General features: G+C 43.5%; 1 protein-coding gene across 2 annotated transcripts in view; it reads left to right on the top strand.

Moving 5' to 3' along the window:
* Positions 1-3856: 3856 nt before the first annotated feature.
* Positions 3857-18182, top strand: part of PITPNC1 (phosphatidylinositol transfer protein cytoplasmic 1) — a 36543-nt gene continuing 22217 nt past the window's right edge. For both annotated transcript variants that reach the window (XM_027900328.1, XM_027900329.1), the window contains exons 1-4: positions 3857-4004; positions 7709-7797; positions 8261-8268; positions 17092-17163. In XM_027900328.1, the coding sequence (XP_027756129.1) occupies positions 3877-4004; positions 7709-7797; positions 8261-8268; positions 17092-17163 (297 nt within the window). In that variant the 5' untranslated portion in view covers positions 3857-3876. The remainder of the gene's footprint in view (positions 4005-7708; positions 7798-8260; positions 8269-17091; positions 17164-18182) is intronic.

Genomic DNA, 18182 nt, shown 5'->3' with positions numbered 1-18182 from the left:
TCCATAATCAAATTGCTACTGTTTTGCCATAACCAATGCCCTTGGACAGACAGGACTGATGATGAAGCTGATTCATGGTATTTTTTTTGCTGTAAATAAATCTTTACTAAATTGAGGTCAATGACAAACCAGCTCTTGCCATCACTGGAGGCAGGACCGTGCCCTTTCGAGCTGCCTTCGTGCACAAGCACAGATCTGTTTCAGTTCGGTTCGTGCTGGTTTTCTTCCTTTTTTTTCCTGTTTTACCTTTGCAGTTTTCTGGAAATGGGAGTAGAAACCACTGGCATGTTTTAGCATGAATCACTGCGTGAGAAATACTTTCCATTGTCGAAATGCAGCTGAACAATCATTACCTTGAATAGGTAGAAAAGACACTCAGTGTCTTCTGGCCTCCAGCTCCTGTCTGCAGGGAGGGATCTCACTGCTCGGTTAGAACAAAAAAATTGCGTAAATTGAAAAGGCAGCACCATCCCTGATGGTTTAGTTTAGTTATAGAAAAGTAAATGCAGATGAAAGGGTTCAACCGTTCTTTTGAATATGAGAATTGACTCGTGAGGCGAAGCCAGTGATAAATCTGTTACATTTTCTGGGAGCATTCAGATAAGACCTTCAAGGAATGGTATGAAAATTTCAGATAAGAGAGAGTTTGGGGCATAATTTCTGCTTTGAGAGAGTTCCTTTTTTACATTCCACGCGAAGTTGGAAAGTTTGCACTCTGAGACTTGTTTTAGATCAAACCCTGAGCAACAGTCAGTCAGGCTGAACAGAATTCAGGCATGTTTGTGCAAAGATTTCTTGTGCAGCTTCTGCTTCTCGACCAGTGAGAGAAGGGTAGGGTGAACCCCCTTTTTTCATTTTTTCATTTTTTCTCTTTTTTTCCCCCCCTCATATCTAGAGCATAAAAAAGCTTCTGGTTTCACTGGTAACGTTAAACAAACTCAGATTGACCACCATCATCCTGTTGCTAACATGAGCCTTGTTTCTTGTCTGACTAAACTCCCAACAGCAAACACCATCTGCCTGTTGAAGGAGGAGTCACCACCCAGACAGTGTCTCACTCGTCAGGGTTGGAAAACATCAAGTCTGCTACAAAAACTACATAGCAATACCCTTAGAAACCTCTAACTCCACGTTCTGTGCACTTGGGTTTTTTTTTTTTGAAGTTCTTCCTCTGAGATTGAATAAATTTTCCTTAACGAAACAGAAGAATTTTCAAACAAAGACCTTTTGTCCAGATCCAAATTCAGGTCAAGTGGCACTACGAGAAAATTGTACTGAATTCCTTGGAACAGTAGATGGTCTTGGGAAATTATCTTTCAGCTCAGAACATGTAAATTCAGATTGTCATAGAGCAACATAAATAATAGTGCTGCGTCAGTTTACCCTTGCAGGAGTAATGAGTATCATTTGCTTCTGTAAAATGGTTCTTAAGTGCTATTTCTCCACAATATCGATAGGAACTTTGGAAAAGCTGTGACTTTTTGTTCAGGCATTTAAATTCCAGCAAGTTCTAAAAGACACGTCTTTGCTTTGGATTTTATTCATATAAACAGAAACAGGCACTTTAAAACATGTTATTTTATCTGAAATAATAGTTTTGTACTCTCTGGTTTAGTGAAGTACTATTATTTTGGAAGTTAACATTTTCCACCCTGCTCCAGAATGATTTTGAAATATTCTGAGCAGATAAAAACAAATGAGTAGCACACAAAAGAGCTAAGTTAGCTACTTTAAAATATGTTTTGTAGAATTCCAGCAGGGAAAGGTCATGGAATGGTTTGGGTTTGGAGGGACCTTAATGCTCCAACCCCCTGCCAGGGACAGGGATGCCCCTCAGGTTGCCCAGGGCCCCATCCATCCAGTCTGGCTTTGGAGGGGGGTATTTCTGCCTGCCTGGTGTCAGATCCATAGGTCTGGAAAGCCACGGCCTGTGGAGAGGCAAGGAGCAGTGGGATTCCTGCAGGAGAGCTGTCCAGCACCGCTCCTGGTGCCTTCTGTTCCCTCCAGCATCTTCCAAGGGAGCGGCGCCTGCTGAGCTGCCTCGGAGCCCTCCTGGGAGATCTGGGCTATGATTGGAATGTGGGCGATTTGGAGCCTCATGGGAGAAGGAGAACCTTCGTCTGAGCACCTGAAAAGCAGCTGCTCCTTGACAGCCCTGCTCCTGATCTGGGGAGTGCAGAGTCTGCTCGGCTTGATTTTCAGGCTTTGGGGGTTTGATATTTTGCAGGCATTTTATGGTAGGTCCATAAATGCAAGGGTTTTTATGTAGGTCCTTGAAAGAGCAACAGCCTCTGTGGGCATCTGTGATTCACGATGCTGGAGCAAATAAAGGCTTTAGTACAAGCCCACTGTCAGTTGTCAGTGGGAATGTGCCTTCATCTTGGTGTCTCTGAGCCAAAATTTCCAGCAGAAACTGAAGTGTTTGTGTTTGGCCATTAAAGCAGAGAGCAGAATTACAAAGGACTGCATGGAAATAGGGAATTGATATGTGCAATTATGAAACACTTTCCTGAGGTGTCCATGGCAACTAAGAGTCATGACTTTATGGGGTAACAAAAATCCCAAGAGAGATCTCAATCGAAATATTGACTTTATGGCAAACTGTAATTTCTCTGCCCTCTGCTCACCTGACCTTTTCATATTCCACAGGATATAAATTACTGACCTCTTCCTTTCCATTAGAAGATAAGGACCTTATCACCTTTCCTCTCTTCTGCCATCCTTGTCACTCCACAGGCAGTCATCTTTGTTCTCAGGGGGTCTAATTGATACATATCTAATTAAAGGCAAAGCAGTTTTGCTCAACTTGCACTCAGCTTTGAAGTGTGTTGCTCTGATTTCAGACCTGAAGAACAGCTTCATGTGCCTGAGAGTTATTCTTTTTCCCAACTGTATTAGTTGATCAGATCAAATATACAAGCTCTGTGCACAAACTTTGCTTTGCCTGTGCACCAGTGCATTCATTTCTTGTTGGTGAGAAAGGGATGGATCTTGTTAAAGGGTTTGTGTGAGCTCTGGAGGTTAGGGCAAGATGTTCAAATATGATGAGATAGGGAGGGGAAAAAAAGGATTCAGTAGAGACAAAGGTAGATAACTGGATTAGCAAGTAAAACAGTGTTAAGGTTTAATGATCTGCAAGATGCAGGTTCTGAATTTCTTACCTTCTTGTGACCTGGCTGCTGCAGAGGAATAAACTGGAGTTATATGGAATTGAACAACTTCTGTAGGGCACCCTCCATCATCCTATTCCTTGTCACTGTGTTTATGAAGACTGTCCTGTTGCCAGTTGCTGATAAAGTCTGTGATGGTTTGTTGTGATTTTTTTTCCAAGCTGTTTGCTCTTTTGGTTTGGGCTTTTCCAAGTATGTGATAGGATTGCTGTTTATAATATGCAATAACCCCAAGAATCTCATAGAGTTTTCTGAGGTCAGACTGTCACTGTGCTTTTGTTTGCTTATGCTGAGCTAGTCCTTGGCAGCCTGGGTGGTAGCTCAGCCAGTCTCTAAATTAACAGGTTGTTCTCTGTATTGGAAGGGATTGATGTGACTGAAGTTATTGGCATGGATGTGCCCAAACAAATTGTTCTGGGGGAGAGGGGGATCCAAGTGGAGAAAACGGGATAGGTCCAAAGACAGTTTGTTATAAGAACGTGCAAAGGACTCGAGAATAAAATTTCGGACCAGAAAATGAATGGGGAAGTACAGTTTTATTCTAAATTATAAATGATTCTCTGGACTTAATAAGGTAATGGGAGGACCTCAAAAGTAGTTTTGCCTTTAAACTACCTTGTATTTGCAGGTAGCATTGCATCACTGCATCAAACTAATGCTTCTCTCTTGGTGTTTTGCTCTGCAGTACAGGATTGGACAGCTGTACATGATCAGCAAGCACAGCCATGAGCAGAGTGACCGAGGGGAGGGGGTGGAAGTGGTGCAGAACGAGCCCTTCGAAGACCCCAACCACGGCAATGGGCAGCTGACAGAAAAACGTGTCTATCTCAACAGGCAAGTGCAATAAAACTCTTTGTCCAGCTCTTTGTTGCAAATAAAAATTTGCCAGGAATGCCCCTTGCAGGGAAGAGCCTTTCTGGTTGAGTGGAACGTGCTCCCAGGAATCCCTGCTGCTTCCTGCTGGAAGATGGGATAGATCAGCAGTTTGAAAGAGAGGGATTGTTGCTGTTTCTTCTAGAGAATCTCTTCCAAGAGGAGGAATTACAACGTGAAGTTAAGGATGTACTGAAAATCAGAACTTCTGTTTTCTTTTTACGCTTAACAGTCATTTTGTCTTCTAAGATTGTTGGGGAGGAGGAGCCAAAATTAAAAGCCAAACCCAACAAACACCCCACCCCCCAAGAAAACCAAAACCAAACCATTAAAATATTTTTTTAAGTTTTTCTCACCTCAGAATCGTGTCACAAAGCCAGCATTTTTGGTGATGGAGTTTGCCTCGGCAAAGTTAATTTGCACTGTAAATGACCATTAGGCTTGCACAATAACAACCTTCTGGACCATTAGGCTTAAAGACATGGGGGGAAATTTGCTTTTCTTCCCCTGAAGTTCCTTTATTTCTTAGACTTGTCTAAGATGATGCTGCTGCTGAGGCATCGATTCCTCCACACTCCCAGGCCAGAGATGTTTATTTATAGATTTGTGTCCTATGAAATATATTGCCCAATTCCCTTTTTCACTACTGCTGATCTGATTGAATATCCCTGCTTTTTTTTTTTGAAGTCCTTCTTCTCCCCTGGGCCTGTTTCATTTTATTAAACTTGTGCTCTGCAGCGTTTTTGAAGTGGGCATAGAAACACTCCAGCTGTTGTTTCTACATTGCAGGTTACCCCTGCACTGCACACCTGACTTATCTGCCCTTAACTCAGCCAAATCCAATCACCAGTGATGCTGCACACAGACACACCTAACACAGGAGCCCAGTGATGTGTATCTTACCAACATTTCATATTGTTGTGATTGTAACTGTTCTCTCACAGGGTAGGTACAGGACTTGAGAAAAATCAGTAATTGTGTTCCCATTGTAGGGCTCCCAGAACTTGTGTGGGTTTTTTAAAAAATGTTTCTGGATATTTCTTTCCCGCATGTTAAGAAGCAATAAGGCTTTAAGCACTGAAGAGCATTGCAGGATTGCCACTTTAGGGTGATTCAGAAAGACCACAGGGACCTAAAAGACACGAACAAACCATGCTTGGGAAGTGGTTCCTGGTAGTGCAGGTGGTGAAACAAAGGATCTTGCAGCCAAAGATTGGGTACAAACACTGGCAAAGAAGATCTGAGTGCCCACTCAAACCTTCTCAGAACATCCACAGCCTAGAGCTGTTGTGGATGTGTGAAGTCAGGCTGGCCAAGTTTAATGATAACTGTGAATCCTCCCGCTCCAGATTTGCCATCTCAATCAGTGCCACCAGATATTGCACTGCTGTTTGTGGGAGGGATCAGCAGATTTTCAGGCCACTGTGGATTTTTGCTGGGAGGCCAAAATATCTCTGGAAGGCTTCACTCCAGGACATGTGCTTCCATCCAAGATGTGCTGGAGACTTCTCTGCCTGCCTTCCCTGAGGAACAGGACTCCTCACACCAGCTTTTCTCTCCCTCAGCTCTTCTCCTTCCAGGGTCCTAACAAACCTTGGAACTTTGCTTCACTCTGTTTTGATCTGGCCTGATCTCTCTTGAAGAAATTTGAGCTTCTCTGTTTCAGTGATGGTTTCTTGGAAATACTTGTGCATTATTTGGCTTGTCTTTTCTTAGCTGCCAATACTTCAATTCTTGCAGAGGGTCTTCTTGCCCTCCAATGGTTTCAGCTGCACTGCCTTTAAGAAACACATTCTCCCTGTGTGCTGAGAGACTGAACTTCACCTGGGGAGGGGAGAAATAAGAGAAATCAAATAGATCATGTGATCCACAGATACCTGAAATATTATCTTTTCATTCTCTGAGTGGACCCTTGGAACAATTCTTGTGTGTCTATGACTGGGACTTACTGGCAATTCTGAGAATAATATGTGTTTTGCTCATAAAATTACTTTTATCAAGATGTTCTGTACCAGTGAGGATAGGTAGACAGGCAAATATGCTAAAAACAATAACCAAAAAAAGTGCAAAATGAGCAGATGTGTGTTTTCGAGTGTCAGTGTAACCTTAGTTATATTTAGAATTGTTTACTGCCTCTTCTCTCCTGCTGGAACAATGTTTTCAGAAGCTGAAAGTCTCTGCATCCTCTGGTATTTGTAATTTAGGCATCAGAGTAAAGTTTAGCAGGGGTAAGGGAGGCAGTCGTAAAAACCCTGACAGAGGCTGACAGAATAAACAGATCTGACACAGGGAAGTCTGTTATGCAGGAGGTAAAATGCTGCTTAAAAGTCTGTACACAAGAAAGGTTTATGTAAAGAAAAGAATGGAGTTTTGAGCAATGTCATCAAAGAGCAAAAGTCAGTGCACTTGGCTTTGGATCTGTGGATGATGTACTAACTCTGCATTTTGCCTCTGGACAGATAAAATATTTATGTGTAGTTAAATAAGCCCTAATGATCCGCACTGTACGTTCTTCAGAAATTCGCTAACATGGAGAGTTAATTGACTTTCTGCACACAGTTGTCTAAACAGAACCATTTCAAACATTTACACTTGGAAAAGGGAGGTTTGGAAGCCTCCAGTTCAGTTCAGTGAGGATTCTACTCTTGGTCCAGGTGACCTTCTCGACGCTTGGCCAGACCAGCAGCTCGAACTGAGTCCCTCAGGAACGGGGATATTTGTGCTCTCCAAGGTCTTCCTGCCTTGGAGTGACCAGTCCTGGCAGCCTCAGGGATGTCATTAGGAAAGGCTTGCAAGAGGAATTACGGTGAACTTGCCTTATTAAAATGTTTCTTTGTTCATCAGTCTCTGTGAGCAGAGTGCTGGAATAAGAGCCCCAGGAGCCATGCTAAGAATGCTCCCACCCTGCCATAGATTTATTTAATTATCCCTTAATGGTGCTGTATCCATTCATTTCTGCTCCTGCTGCTCTTGTACCCCCATGCTGGTGAGTTCTGTTGGCAGGCTGAGCTCTGAGCTGTGACCTCAGTGCCATTAATTCCCTTCCCTTTTGTTATTTACTTTTCCCATCAGCAGAGAGGGGCAAAACCACCACCTCACAGGGTGTTTGGAGTGATTTGTTCATTTTAACAGAAAACCCTCCTGCCCAGGAGCTGGGGTTGGTAGTGTGGGAACAACTGGGTGTCAGGTGAGCTGAGCATGAGGGTCTGGGTGCTGGCAGAGAATATGGAGGGAGGAAAAACAGTCTCTGGAGAAGAAATAAAGGATTGGGGGTGGAAGGGGACTGAAATGCGGGTTTCCTCAGGAGCTCCTGTCACAGAGTGCCTCCCTGTGGTTGAGGGCACAGAGCCCGTGGCTACACCTGGTGTGGACCAACCTGGGGAGAGTCCAGCCATGGCCAAAGGGCTGGGGCCAGGAATTCCTGCAATCTGCAGCCTCATTCAATCTGCTCAGATGATGGCACTGGCACCGAGCTGCTCCCTCGGGGAGGGAAGTCCAGCCTTGGTTTTGCTGGGGGGAAAGCTGAGACACAGCATGAAAATACTCCTGTGAACTCTGGGCACTGCTGTGTCCCCTAAAACACCTGCCAGAAAACGAGCCCCTTCTCTCCCACAGCGCTCAGAGGTATAAAGCCTCCTAATTTTATGTTTTCTTTTTCCTTGCAGCAAACTGCCTAGCTGGGCTAGAGCAGTTGTTCCCAAAATATTTTATGTTACGGAGAAGGCCTGGAATTATTATCCTTACACAATCACAGGTAAGGATGAAAGCAGAAGTGACGAGTGGGTGGGGGTTCTGGGATAATTTATTTTGTCTTCAGAGGCTCCAAGTTACATATTGAGCTGTAGATGCCAAGTTCCTTTAATAACTCCCCTTGGACTGCACGTGTTTTTCCACTTTATGTTTGCTGATACCAGAAAATAAAGATTATTTATGATATATCCATAAGGACAGGTAAAAACTGGAGAGTTGTAGCCGTGCAGTTTCATCCTTGCAAAGAAAACATCAGGTGTTTGAGTTCTGTGTGACTTGTGTCCTTTATTGTCCCACAGACTGTAGTAAAATGAAATCAGCAGACTCTCTGACACAATAATCTTTATTATTAATGTATGTTTACTGCAAGGATCTGGCATCATTGTTTTATTTCACATTTCTTCTTTTTTTTTCTTTTCCCTCATCGTTCTTTTTTTTTTTTTTGCAAATGGACAACTGGAAATCAGAATACACAGTAAGTTTTTCTTCCTCTTTTTATTCTAAAAATAGAAAAAAAATGTAAAATATAGTGGTATTCTAACCTGATTCCTTTGTAATTTACTAATACATAATGGATTCAATAGTGTAATTTTATTTTAGTTATTAGTTTCAGAAATTTAAGGTGAAATTTGAAGTGTTTCTATGGGGATCCTATAAATTATTTACCTTATTTTTTTTATCACTTGGAAATAATTTGATATATTTGTAGTTACTGACTGTAACAAAGAGAAGCTTCTGTAAAACAGGGCAAGGCTTTTAAGGTTCCAGTTATTACGTGGAGACATGAGAACAGATTTTATTTTATTTATTGTTTTATTAACTTATAAAATGCTCATCTCTGGTATAGTATCTGGGAAACTGTGCAATCTGTAGACAAAATTAAACATAATCTGGGCACAGTGCCCAGAAAAATCAGCTATTCCCTCTAGCAGAGCTAAGGCAAAATATAGCACATAAATCATGAGAAAAATTGTTTTAAATGTGCTGGCCTCAATAATATACAGTAAGTTTTCAGCAGCCTTTGGAAGATGAGGAGGAGCTGGTGAGGAAATTCCAGGTGAAGGGACCTTTTTGGAAACTCCTGCTTTGATTTAATCTGAACTTCTGTCTGTGGGTAAAACATAATCCACTTGTTGTTCTTAACTCTGCAGTGCTCAAAATGTTTGTGCAAGTTTTTTTTTAACAACTCAGAAAGCATAAGGAGAGGAAAGAGATTTCAGTGTGATAAATGTGGGAGAGAGCAAATAAAGGGATTTAAAGGCTCAGATCTGAAAGGTGGAGACCAAGGGCTGAAACTGGGATGACCAGCTTTGAAAACCCAGAGCACCAAACTGTGCTTTCCTGTAGATATTTCTTTCATTTTCTGCTTTGCTTCGTGTTTAAAGAAGTTCATTTGATTGGCAGAGGAAACGCAAATGCCCCCAAATGGACAGTAGCAATGAGGGACAAATTCTCAGCTCCTTTTGCCAGAAGATGTTTTCAGTTGCCATTAATGAAGGGTTTACCTTTGAGAGCACGTTTAGTTTGAGGCTGGGAAGGTGACATTTGCTGTGCTGCACTGATGTCTCTCCATTGTATCTTTGAAAGGAAATCTCATTTTTTTTTTATGTGAGATCTTTTTTTTTTTTTTTTTCTGTGACTGAAAGAGACAAGTGGGAATGATGAAAAGGGATGGTGGGAGACAGAAATACACATGGCTGAGCTTGAAATGCAACACATTGTCAAACCCAAACGGCTCAGAGAGCCTGAACCAGGAGGTGATCTCTGTGTACTCCCATGAAACCACAGCTGGAACACATTTCAGTGCAAGGGGGAAGGTGGTGGAAGGTGAACAGCTCCAGAGATGTTCAGGAGCATCAGCAGAAATGATTGCAGGGCTGGGGAGACTTGTAAAGTAAAACTAAATTGGTCTCCTAATGTAGATGATGGTAGGCAGAGCAGTCACAAGTGACAGGATAACTGCCTGGGGGAGCTGGGGACTAATTACTCACCATGGTGCAAGGAAACAGAACCAGAAATACTGGGAGGAGGTGAGGGAAACTACTTCAGACGAAAACCTAAAGTATGTTTTAATGCAGCTGATAGACTGTGAATTTATCTTCATGGAAAACAGAGACAGTGCCTTTGCCTCAAACTGTTGAATCTAGAACAAAAATGTTAAATACACCACTGGGAATAATCCCTATCCCTGTCTGGAACGTTTCTCTAAATTTTCATCTTCTGTAGTCTACAGAGGATTCTGGAAGAAAGAATAAGCCCACAGGCATTGCCCAAAATACTTGAGATAGCTTGGAAACTCTTTTCTTAGGGAGAGCAAATCCCCTCCAAAGGGTCTGGGGGCCGTGGTAAGAGTTAAATTGAGCCTCACTTCAAGGAAAAGTGATTCCAAAGGCAGGCCAGTAATTGGATAAATAAAGCATAATCTTATCAAGCACATTCTGCTCCGTGGTGTGTTCACACCTTATTAACCTTGCAGGTTCCACTCTAAACAGAGGGAAGGGCCTTAGAGGCTTAGCATGTTTTTTCAGTGAAATTTTATGGAATTCATAAATATGACCTTCCTGGGGGCCTGAAATTAGGGCACCTTAGAAAAAATGCTCACTGGGCATTGAAGATAATTTTCAGAATATTGCTTTCTGCAGTGGCTCTTTAAAAAGCCAAGAGCAATTGGATGCATGAGGGCAGGAATGGAAATTACACTGTCATCATGTTAGTCCTTAATAATCTGGGGCCAGTTACGGATAAATTTGACAGCAAACAGCGTGGCTGCTACCAAGCACTGACAGCCATATTAAAAGTAAGGAAAGCAGATGACACACTTGAGATAATGAGCTTAACAGGACTGTTGCACAAGCAGGGCCTTTGTGGTGTGTAATGTGTGAAACAGTGTCATGTCAGGGGAGCATCTGCAGATGGACCATACAAAGGACTTCCTACCAGGGAGGTGACACATGGCCACTGTCCCAAGAAATGCTGTCTCAGAGCTGGAGATAATCCTTGAAAGCTTCCTGCTGACACTGAGAGGGAGGAGGAAGTCGAGAAAATAGTTTGGAAGCTGAAGGGAAAGGAAGTCTTGTGGATTTGGGGGTGCTATTTTGGGAATAGGATGTCCCTGTAAGGTTCAGTTCTAGTGGCTGGGGCCACTTCCCAACTGTGTGTGACAAAGTCTCTTCAGGTTAGTCAGGAGCTGCTTTGGTTGTGATCATGTCATCAGAAACCTGACCAGATCCCTTGCCAAAATACAGGGTTCATTTTTATCTACGAGTTCAGTCAGTGCTGTGGTGGGGTTGATGTTAAGATCACAGAGTTGGGATACTGCATTTGGGGTGCAGCAGGAAGGGAACCCTATGGATTCCATTCCATGAAGGATTCCAGGACTTGGTTATCAGCAAATGCCTCCTGCCCAGCTCCACCTGCATTCCCAGGGGGAAAGCTGCTGGCTTTGGAAGGAATTCTTTCGCTAGGCTGGGGCCTTTGTCACTTGGAGGATGGAGGAAAGATGCCTTGCAGCTCTCAACAACCCCTTATGTGCCAGCTTATCGCAGCCTTTGCAAATACATCTCGAGTAGAAAATATTTAGGCTATTCTTGGTGGACAAGAAGGAGGGAACTTTCAGAAGGCTTTGTTATTTTTCTTTCTGGATTAGAAATAATTAACCAGAAAGCAAACCTGTGCCTATTGCAAACCAAACGAAAAGGAATCGTGGAGAACTGGGTTTCTTTGCCTGCGCTGGGATATAAAAATCAGAAAATAAACAGCACAGAGCAGATCCCCATCTGACCTGCTCGAGTGACAGTGAAGATTCTGGACCAAAATAAAGAGAGGAGCCCTCAAGCAAACAAATAATCAGATCACGAATGGTTTGGTGACTAAACCGTGGTGCAAAAACTTCGTATGATCCAAGTGCAGTGAGAATGAGGCAAACAAAGTTTAGCTCTCAAGTCAGAGCACAAAGAGGCTTGGAAAAATACAAACAGGATTGAAGCAAACTCTTCTGAGTTTGAAGGAGCAGTTCAAGTGTTTACCAGGGAGCATTTCAGATAAAATTGCTGTCTGACCTGAACAGCTTCAGTGTTGTCAGCAATATTTCACCTCTGGGGGTGAAATTAAAAAAAAAAAACAAAACAGCTGAACAATTTTTGGGTGCATAATTTATGGTCAATTGTTGGTTTCATAATTATGTAAAGCAAAATAAACATTAAAATGGCATGGCTTACTCTCTGTGAGGAGGAGGATTCCTTCAGCGTGCCAATGTTTCAAATTAACTTAGGAATAGGATATAAATTCAGAATGTTTATGAAAAACAGTTATGGAACAGAAAGCAGGAGACAACAATTCCTTTGATGATTTATCACAATGACAGTAATTCTTCTGCAGCAAATGACTGAGGAAAATAAAATTATGTCATCTGGTATGTGTCAAGGCCCCAGAGTGAGAGTTGCTAAATGGTCCATTACTGACCTGCTGGTTTCTGATTACTTTTGAGAATAGGCATGTTTTGTGCTTCACTTTGCTGCTGGTTTATCCATGAAGTAAATTATCTGGAGGGGAGGTTTTTGTAACTGTTATTTTTATAATGAGATGACTTGAGAAGGAAAATAGTTGTTTCAGATAAACATGGCTGGGGAGTTTTTTCCTGTGTTCTCTTTGTCTGATTACCAGCCCTTGAAATTTGGATGTAACCCATCACTCTTCAGTGCATAAACTTTCCTCCAGCTTGAGAAGAGCCTGCATCAAAAGTGCAACAGAATCTTATTGAAGGATTAGAGCCTAATGCAAAGTTCCTACCAGAATTCTTCCCCTCTCACCCCCCACTCAGAAGACAGGCTGGTGCCACTGCTCTAAAAAAAATCCCAGATTTGTGTCCCTTAGAGGTTCCAGCAACAGGAAGGACCTCTGTGGTATTTATAAACCCCAAATAACATATTTTTAGAAAGCTGCAAGCCTGTTCTCATCTAATAGCTTAATCCCATTGAAACAAGTAAACCAAACTGCTCAGAGAATTCCCTCCTTCCAGCACGGGCTCGCTGTAAAGCAATCCAGAGCCCTCTGATGGATGGGACTGTCATTTCCAGTTGTTCTCGCTGCTCCTCCCTGCTGTTCCCCCTCAATAAGCAGGTTACTGCTCCCATGCATCAAACAGAGAGATCCTGAGGGAAGGCAAAGCCAGAGAGAAGAGTTTCACAGTGGTTGGAGGCAACTTGTCAGTCGCTGTTTCATCTCCAAGTTATTGTGTGTAACACAAATAGCGGGTGTCTTTCTCGGCTTGTTTATGAGGTTTGCTCCCTTGTTTATTTTCAGGCCCTGGTTTTGGATTGTTCTCTGCCCTTCCCGCTCAGCAGCGCTTTGGGTTTGCTGTTTGCCACCTTCCTGCGCTTATCTTGCTTTCCAAATTCCCCTCCCTCTGGTTGAGTCACATCTCCCCAATCCTGCCATCCCCCTGCCCAGCCCTTTCCATCCACTGTCTCCCAGCCCTGTCACCCTGAGTGCTGCTGCTCCCTGCCCTGGGTGACCTGTACCTCACAGCAGCTCGGGGGGATCCAGGCACTGCTGTCTGGAGCAGCCTGAGGGTACTCCATAACATAGTGGCCATTTTCCAAAGAACTTTGGATATTCCACCTTCCACTACCCCCTGCTGTCACATCCCCTTGGTTGCAGAGAAGCAGGGACTCCATTTGCCTTTACCAGTTTTTTGCTCTTCGGTAAAGAAGTGCTGTTGTCACAAACTGAGTAGCAAAATAGTGCCCAACATTTTTTTAATTCCAAGGGCGTGGTATCTGGAAATGGCCCTGTTAAAAAAAGGATTTAATTTGCCTTGGCCAGTCTCACCTCATTGTAGAAGTCACTGTGTTCTTTACCTGGAGGTTCCACGGAGATTGCTCTGTGAGGAATCCAGTTCCACCTGTGTTGCCAAAATAATGTAGATGTGACCCTATAAAAAAAAATCATCAGTCTGAGAAGTGGTGGGAGATGAGAGAGAACATTTACATGAAATGTCTGCCTGGCTGGGCTTTTATGTTAAGATTTAGGGGGGATGTGCTTCTGCTGCTTAAATAAAAAGTGGGATTAATTTTTACTGTACAAAAATAACTGCTGAGGATTGTGGATTAATATTCACAGGGAGCAGGAGAAGTGAAGTGCAGGGGTGAGGTCTCCAGCAGGTCTTTGAACACTCTGCAGACAGAAAAACCATGTGGGAAATGAAACCAGCTGCAGTGGCATTGATGAACTGGCATCACTCACACAAAGCAGGTTCCAGAGGGTAAAGAAACCTCTCTCAGACCAACAGATTTACTGACAACTCCAGGAATCCCTGCAGCCACCTCGGGTGTAATTACTATGCAAAGATTAGATTGACAGCCTTGTCCATAAAACCACTGTCACCCACCCTGTGCTTGACTGTCTCTTTAAGACTTTGGCAGTGTTTTGGCACACTTGGGTTCTACCCTGTTCTTCTAAGTGTTGCTTATTGCCATGGCAACGCTAATCAATCATCGTGCTAAAAATAGGCCTTTCGTTTTTCAAGAGGTTATATGTGGGGAATTGCAAATGCAGCTGCAGGCTGTGCTTGCCGTGTGCTGCATTCACTGCCTTCATCTTCTGGTGGAAATGCCCCTTCTCCTGTGTGGTGATTACTGGGACAGGCTGGTTGATGCACTGAGTGCCCTGCTGAGCCTTGAACCTCTCTCAGCTCCTCCAAAATTCAGGTGCCAAATATAGAGAGTTTAAGGAAACAAGCAAATAAACCCCTCAGAACATTGCCCTTGTTTGGTTTGGAGTGTCACAGGTATACTGGGGTATAACAATTTAATAAGGGGTTTATAAGACATCTAAAAAGTCTGGAGGTGACAATATAGAAGACACTTCCTTTGAGGGCTTTACACCTTACCAGTGAAGATTTTGTTCTATTATGCAGAACTTAAGTCTAATTTCAAGGTAAAGATTGAATCTGCCACTGTTTTATTCCAAAGAGGAACCTTGCAAGCTGTAGATGCAGTGAGATGGAGAGCTGGAAACAGTGCCCTGGGCATTCCTGAGTGTGTGGGGATCGATCACCTGCAGGTCTGTGCTGGAAGAACACGGGCCCCAGGAGAGGCAGAGCAGGAAGGGAGTAGTGCTGGGAAGAAAAAAAAATAATCTACTCACAGGTTTATTACCTCACTATTCACTCCCCACTTCGATTCTGACTGTTGCATAACAATTTTAATCCCCAGCTAAGTAAATACGAGGCCGCTTTAGGGAAGGTGGGAGGGGGGAAAAAAAACCCCAACAACTTTTTGCACGATGAATAATAAGTCTTTTGAACGATGCATAAGCAGTTTTCTGGTTCTGCCAGAGCCCTCTGCCAATTAGTCAGAGCGCAGCTGATGAATCATGAGACACATTCTGTGAAATGTTCAGAAAACTTGGACCCTGCTAAGTGTGTTCCTGAAAGCCAGCGAGACCCCCCACGGCTGCTGGAGCGGTGGCTGCCAGTCACTCGAGTCCCTGGGCAGATATATTTGCAGTGAATTCACTTTTTTTGGTGAATTTGAGTTTTCACTTGGGGTAAACCCCGTGTTACCATTTATAATCTCGAATTAGGTTGTTGCAGTCCTCTCTCCCTTGGTGCTCAGCACGAGGGAGGCTGACTGTGGGTGGCTTTTACACCGAGTGGCTCTGCTCTCTAATGAGGTGGCTTGAGGTAAAAGGCACTTGTGGTTCTTCTGTGCTACCCTGAGGATCCTTGGTCTGCTCCTCAGCGTTGCTTTTTTGAAATGCAGGGTTAGAAGATCTCGTGTTTTTAATTAGAGGTGAGATCCTGGGTCACAGGAGTCCACAAGGAGATGGAATCAGTGTCTTGGTGAACTGCTGTGTCAGCCCAGCGCAGGTCACGGTCGATATTTGGGGCAGCGACGTTGCAGTGTCATGACCTGACTCACGGCTGGTGACCCCCAGGCGCTGATTGAGAACAGCAGGGATTTTTTAATAGCCAGGGGAAAGGGAAATCTGGCATTTGGCTTTGTTCACAATTTCCTCTGAAACTGCAGCCATGGCTCAGATCAGCAGCACAAAGTTTGCCTTTCGCAGCACCTCGTTTGGGGGAAACTCTGTGCCTTGTTTTTTTAGGGATGTGCTGGCTGAGTGCTGGCTGTGCTGCGCTCAGGAGAAGGTCGAGCAGTGACCTGGTGGGTGACAGCCGTGGAAGAAGGGACGTATTTTCCCCAATCTGCAGGGAGCTGGCTCCTCGTTTCAGCTGTGCTGTACTGCACCTGCCCTCCCAAACCACCTCTCCCTAAATCATCAGCTCCTCCCTCAGAGCTCTCCCGGTGTCACCAAGCCCAAACTTGGGCCAGCAGCCAGGTGGACACTGAGGCACCGTGTCCTCCTGCTGTAACCTGCGTGTGCAGCACCTCAGAGAGCCGCTGCTGATGCATCACACGAGGAACTGGCACTTAATGCAAGCAAAGACTTGGTGACTAATGGTAAAGATGCTGAACTGGATTCCTTCAGGGTTGCTTGGACAGCTGCTCTGTCTGCCTGCCTGGAAAAGTTGCTTTGAAAGAAAAACTGCGAAATGCTGAATAAAAGAGACTTGAAGTAATTTTATTTTTTTTTTACTCGAATTATGTTGCCTAGGATTATAAATTCTGGCCTTCATAAGGCAGCTAAGCTAAGCAATCCTCAGAAAAACAAATTTATTCCCATGGAAATACGGAAATATTATCTTTAATAGGAAAAAAATTTGTGTGTTCTTAATTTTTTTTGCATCGTTGAAAATTTACTTGGGTTTAGTGTAAAGGAATTTCCTCAGCAGCTCATAATCCATTTTCATTTCATTAATAGGAAATTACATTAAAATTCATAAAAGCCCTCACATATGAAAGCACTGCTGTCTGTTTGGTCAGGACCTGCAGGTAGTGAAGTGTCCTTGGCTTATTTTATATGGACTGGTCCATGATGAGGAATATCAAGCTGCTCTCAAGATCTTAGTGAATTAAATTTATAACGAGGCATTCAGCACATTCAAACTCCTTGGCATAGTGAGCATGGAAACAGTTGTGTCCAGTTATTCCAGAGTGCCTTTACTAATTTATTTATACCTTCATTATAGTACTCAGCTTTTAGCTAGAATCTCTACGTCCCTCCAGAATGATAAAAACCTTTGCTTTTATATTCTGTGAACTTTTAAGTTTTTTTCTTGAAGTAATCTGGAAAAGAAATAAGAAAGCTGATCCCGAAGGGGCTGTACTGAATATGTCAGCTGGTGAAACAAGGTGTATTTTTTTATGTTAAACATGTCTTTCTTCTCTTGCAGTGTTCCTTTTTGCCCAAATTCTCCATTCATATAGAGACAAAGTACGAGGACAACAAAGGAAGCAACGACAGCGTAAGTACAGTGGCTTGTGTAAAATTGAATTTACTCCTTTTAGTTATCCATGGTGTGTGCCTGGGGGTTGCAGTTTGGGGAAAAGGCCCCCTCAGTTTGTGCCTTTGCCCCTCCCTGGGTGTCCTGGTCCTGAACAGCTTCTGAATTTGCAGAAGAGTTGCCTCTAAAGCAGCAGGAGATGAAAGCTCCATGTACACACCTGCCCTTCTGCCTCTCCCTTTCTACTTGTTACTTGTCTAAACACAATTTACACGTGTGAGTTTAGTCCTGGTGAACGTTTATGCAGAGTAAAGAAAAGATTACTTTTTTTTTTTTTTTTTTTGGTGTAATTGTGTTCCACTTTATCTGTTTCACAGAATTCTCTGTGGGGGAAAGGGGGGTGAATTCCAAGGAGGTGTCAGGAAGAGCAAACAGGAAACCAAACAATGGTCAGAGATCTCAGTAAACAGCTTCGGGGGAACAGTGGGTGGGGACCGAGGTGATGCTTTTTGCAGTCATTTACCCAGAGTTTTAAAAAGTTTTCAGAGTTAGAGATGAGAAGGACAATTAACTATTTAAAATCCTCTCTAGGGAAGGCTGGGAGTGGGTATCCAGCAGCTGCTGAGCTCAGTGGAGCAAAGCAGAGTCCTACACCTTGCCAAAAAAGAGTAACTTCCAATAAAGCCCAACATTTAAAGATTCAGCCCTTGCATTCACACACAAATACATTCCTCTGTGTTTCATTTTGGTTTGCTTTAAACAGCCACTGGCTGCAGACTTGGGAGAAGAAGTTTCTTGTAGGCCTGAAATACAAGTTGCAATGTGCAGAAAAGTGGTCTGTGGTGCAGAGACCCCAGTGAAGGGGTGTTTGAACTCCTTCTTGAGAAGGAAGAAGGCAGGAAAGCAGATTTTAAAGGTTCTGAGACACAGCCTTGCAGTGTCCTGGGGGTGTCCCTCCTGCAGCCTTGGGGAGGGGAGGGTGTTCTGTTCTGCAGGTGGGAGGTCCATCTCCCTCAGCCTGACAGCTGCTGCCCTGCTCA

Source organism: Empidonax traillii, unplaced genomic scaffold (genome assembly GCF_003031625.1).
Source record: "Empidonax traillii isolate 1590-97213 ecotype Southwest subspecies unplaced genomic scaffold, ASM303162v1 scaffold718:size422569, whole genome shotgun sequence".
Taxonomy (NCBI): Eukaryota; Metazoa; Chordata; class Aves; order Passeriformes; family Tyrannidae; genus Empidonax; species Empidonax traillii.
This window is presented reverse-complemented; position numbering and strand designations above follow the sequence as displayed.